Below are 5,089 nucleotides of genomic sequence, written 5' to 3'. Positions count from 1 at the left end.
CTCTTAACAGCTGTCATTCTGTTGTCTCCAACCTGAGGCAAACTGCTAAATGCATGCATGGTTGTGTACACACAGCACACACACTCAAAATACATGCTCGTGTACAAAGGGGCTGAGGTACAGACACACTTTCTATTTGCGGATGCTTACAGCAAAATACCACATAAAACACACACAGGCACACACACACACACACACACACACCAGATATACAAAATCTTAAACAGAATCTCAAAAACAGACGTGACACTCAGACAGAAAACCATACAGGAGCCAGAACAATGGTTGTTTGTTGTATCAGACAAGAAGTCAGCAGTCCAATTCAGTCTTGTTTTTGTCAAATGAAAGGATTACTCCTACATTCTTAATCAACAAGCTTACCAAACACAACAAATCACCCACATTGCCAGATACGGCTAAAATATGTGCGCAAATGACAGCAGCACTTTCACTTTGGTGCATGTGTTGGCTGATCAAATAGAATATGAATTTCATAACTCTGATTATTTTGCTATGATTAATTAAAAGGAGCTACTCCAGGATCATTCATTTCATTTTCAAGGACAGACATAGAGGGGTTTGCAAAAGGAAATGATGAATGATAAAAATGTATCAGGCTTTTTCTTTCATACAGGAGGGATGGAATGCCTTTAATCAGATCACATTTTTAGAGTGTTGGATGGCAACGTGTTTCTGAATTTATAAGGCAGGTGAATGAGCCTTTGTTGGTCACTTGGTCAGAGGTATGGACATGTGGAAATGACACAGGGAGTAGGTTTTGAAGTATATATAGTGTAGCTCAGGACACGATGCAAAAAATATGTCATTGGCATGTATGTGTCACTAAGTCAGGTAACAGGAAAATATATATAAATATCTTATGTTTATTGTAACTGAAGTGAGTACTTATAGGAAGGACTTATATTGCTCAATAAGCAGGACCAGTGCTCTAGCTTCAATTTACACCCAGTTGCCAGTTTATTAGGTACACAAACAGCAGCTAAAACTAATGCAGAACAATTTATGAAGGTTATAAAGTTCAGTTTTTGTTGGACTGTTTCAAAGAGGTGCTGATTCAACTTGATGGGTCATTTTGGAGGCTGCTTTTTTGTGGTGTTGTGTTGAATTGTATTGTGTTATACTGAGAGATATTTCTTAGTCTACCCTCAATGATATACATGGGGTGCAAAAAAAGGAAGATTTTTTTATTTTATTTTAGGGAAATAATATTTTAGGAAGGAAAATTAAAGACTATCGTTGCAACGTTGAGGCTTGTGGACATGTTTTAAAGATGGCCAAGGTACTGCTATAGCTCTGTGTGTGTGTGTGTGTGTGTGGGCATGAGAGGTGGGGGATGTATGAGGATAGGTACGTTTTTCTTTTTTTCATTTTACTTAACCTTTATTTAACCAGGTTAGTCCCACTGAGAGCAATTTCTCGTGTGAAGAACACCTGGTCAAGAGAGTTGTGGGCAGAACACAGTTTCGAGATTTCATAGGACGCAATTTAAAAAAAAAACACATACATACATAGAAGATGGAGAGATGTGAGAAAGCAGGAACAATAGGTACGTTTCCCTCCAACATTCTTTTGAACTGAAATGTAAATATGGTGTGTTTTAAACAGCCAGATGAATGTAAATAAATGGCTAGCATAAAGTGTAAAAAAGAGAGTATTTTTTTCATTATGTACTTACTAGATGATTTTCTAAATAAAAAAAACCTTCTCTCTGAGCTGGACTTTTTGTGCAAGAATTTGTTGTTTTCAGCTTTCATTTTGAGTTTGTGTGTGTGTAAAGACATAAACCAAGCTAATAGGACTATTCTTAAAAAAAAAACAATTTCCAGTACAATGTCCTTCAAAATGTTTTGAGGAGTTTCAATCTTTCAGGGGTTACTGCACACTGACAGGCCATACATTATCAAGGCTTTCTTGGCTTCTCAATTTTCAGTCTTAGTTTCAGTTGACAGAAAAAAAAATGTTGGGATGGCAGACTGCACACTCTCCTCCTGAGTTGTCTATCTTTAATGTGTAGTGGTCTGGGTAATACAAATATACCAGGGTTATGAACTATAAGTTATGCTAGGAAGGGCAATGTGAAAAAAGAAGAAAGGGAAGAGCATTGTGGACTAAAACCAGTGCTGTGGGACATGTGGTCCTGTGTCCTGTGTGTCCCTCTTCCAGTGGTCTCCAGGGACCCGTTACTGTGGCAATGAACAGGCCTCAATGGCAGGGACAGGGGTGGGAGTGTGTGTATATACTGAATACGATGTGTGTGCGTGTGTAGATCAATTGCATGTTAACTGTTAATCTGTGTGTGTGTCGCATTGGTCCGTCTTTGTGTGTGCACACTAGCTGGGGGGAGGGTGTCCGAGGAGGCCTTTAGAAAAGCCCTAATTGCCGTTCCTCTCCTCTCCCTGGCCGTCACACCTTTCTCTGCGCTAAGACTTTCCAGCCTCATCATACACACAGGAAACACAACGTTAATTAGAGACAGCGCAACCTCTCCTAATCACACTCTTACATGACTGTGACCAAAATGTCAGTGTGTGCATTGCAGGCGTGTTTTTTTGTGTGTGTTTCTTTAGACAGAATTGGAAGTCCACTTGCCGTTTTTCACTCAGCAATAAGAGGTGGAAAAGCTCCAGCTGAGAGTACAGAGGTATAGTTATGAGGAGGGTGATATAACTAGAAACCTTCAGGCTGTATGCACGTGTTTAATACTGTACAGACGTGTGCAGTTTTAATAACATGAAACTAAACTTCCTACACCAAGAAATATATGTGCACTGTTTTATTTACACTGCGCTACGGTGTCTTACAATTTTCTAAAATTTTTCACTCTCTTGGTAAATTTATTGATGAATGTGTATTTTGTGAGTGTGCATGCACTTGCATATTTGTATGCCATCTCTGCACACAACAAAGGAAAAAAAGTGATATCTACTTATGGTGCACAAGCAAATTCTTCAAAGGAAATGCTGACCAGCAGATGAGTTGCTTCTACTGTCCGTGCTGTTCAGAGGAAAACACTGAATGTACAACATGAGTGTGTTGAAAGAAAAAAATGCTTATCATTACATTTGGCACCTTGATAAACTACTGTACTTCCAAGAGCTCTTAAAAGAGAGAGAAAGTGGGGGAAAAAGGGACAGAGCGAGATGGAAATAAAAGTAGGGAGAAAGATATGCGGATGGAGAGAGGAAGAAAGAAAGAAATGAGAACAAAAAGTGGACAGAAAGAGTACTGAAGTGGAAGATGCATCCAAGTCCGTCAGTGTGATCAGTCAGTGTATATGTAGTTAAATCATTTACTGATGTGCATCTGTGTGTTTGTGTGTGTAATGTGTAGTGTGTGTGTCGTGGCTGTGTGTCGTGTCGTGTCATAACCCGTCCTCCATTCTTCCTGCGCAGTCTCCTTGGAGACAGGCTCTTGGTGCTAGTGGGAGACCCTGCACAGACCATCATCCCCTCTTCTTCTTCTTCCTGAAAATTGTCAAATGTAAAAAATGATGATGTTTTGTGTTATAGTTAGTTGGAGAATAATATGTATATTTTATTTATGTTAAAGAACCACACTAAAACATCTTACTCCTTCATTTAAGTTCTCCAAATCCTTTTCAAATTAAAGAATGAAAGAAATCAAAGAACTGAAGTAATGGTGCTCTATGCCCAGTTGGTTGCTAGTGACATTTTTAATAATTAAAGGATCAGTCTGATGATATTCTAGATTGTTCTTACTTCTACAAATCCCATGAAGGACTAAGCTGATCCTACTAACAAGTATTGTGTATCTAAATTCTGATAAAGCTCATTCATCTATGTCATTGACCCAAACTATTTAAAACACACACTATTACATTCGGAGACAAACGTATTAACTTAATTGCAATGAACAAACTCACTGTAGTTTATCTAAGTCTATCCCATATACACTGTGAGTTGTACAGCCAGTAATGTAAGCACACCAAAGAAAATAGTCCCTAACAAATGGACTATGTACTTTAAATAACATTTGCTAAAAACTATAGTGAGCAGCTGTTTTAGGATGAGGCTTTTTAAGAATTACAGTAGATATTTTTGGCCTGTTTTTAAAGATGTAAATCTTTAGGATGAAAAAGAATGGGTCTGAGTCTTAATCTGAAGTTAAAAGCACTGTAAGAGGAACTAATGCACTGTTGGTTTTAGATTTTTAATGGGGTTGTTTGACTATAACAGATATATAGAATCTCAACAGCTTTGTTCTTTCTCATATTCAGGGAAGCCACCTCTGATGAGTTTATTTTCAATATGTTTGTACACTGAGGTCCTTGTGTAGTCATCTGTGGCTGGCAGCAACATGCTGCAGATTGAAATTGTTCTGGAGAAACTATAATTAATTCATCTGTGTATTTGTAAATTCATTTATGAATGCACACGAAATCAGTTTAACTTCAAATTCAAATAGATTTCAACACCTCCATCCTTTGCCTCTGCTGTGTGTGTGTGTGTGTGTGTGTGTGTGTGTGCGTGTGTATGCATGCACATTGCAGAACACGGCATACTCCTCTTGTTCATCATCAGTGCCCTTTCTCCTCAGTTTCCCACTGACAGATCAAACTGCTATTGCCTTATCAAACCCATCAGGCTTATGGAAACATACACCTCGTTACATTAGTTTTGAGGAAATCACAGGCTCACTGATGAAATATGCAGACAATGAAAGAGAAAGAGGGGCCGGGGCTCGGATGACATGACAGGCCATAGCCAGAGGGGCGTTGGTTAAAAATGTACAGACCTGAACAAAGCGCTAAGCAGGCTTCAACAGTCATTAAAGGCCTCTGCGTCAGATTCACACTCTCCATGTAAAGCAGCCTTCCTGTCTGTATCTATGAAGGGGGCGTGCTTCTATCTGTGTGTCTCAGAACAGAATTATGCGTACAAGTGTGTGTACGCACGCTTGTGCGGGTGTGTGCATGTGTGTCAGAGAGGTGTGAAGGTCCGTGCTGCTCACCCTTGCTTTAAGTCTGCCCTTAATGTCCCGGATGCCCCTCTTGGCATTAATCTTGGCCTAGGAGTAAAAAACAACACAAAGACACACAAAGACACAC

At 39.3% G+C, this 5,089-nt stretch overlaps 1 protein-coding gene across 1 annotated transcript in view; it reads right to left on the bottom strand.

Annotated features, from left to right (window-relative positions):
• The window catches only part of dennd1b (DENN/MADD domain containing 1B), a gene marked incomplete in the record, with an annotated part of 80,691 nt that overhangs the window by 7,624 nt on the left and 67,978 nt on the right, over positions 1 to 5,089 (bottom strand). The window contains 2 exon segments of the mRNA XM_035653602.1: positions 3,410 to 3,485; positions 4,993 to 5,049. Coding sequence (XP_035509495.1) covers positions 3,410 to 3,485; positions 4,993 to 5,049 — 133 coding nt within the window.

The sequence above is a fragment of the Morone saxatilis genome, unplaced genomic scaffold (genome assembly GCF_004916995.1).
Source record: "Morone saxatilis isolate NCDOM2014 unplaced genomic scaffold, NCSU_SB_2.0 Contig12, whole genome shotgun sequence".
NCBI lineage: Eukaryota > Metazoa > Chordata > Actinopteri > Moronidae > Morone > Morone saxatilis.
This window is presented reverse-complemented; position numbering and strand designations above follow the sequence as displayed.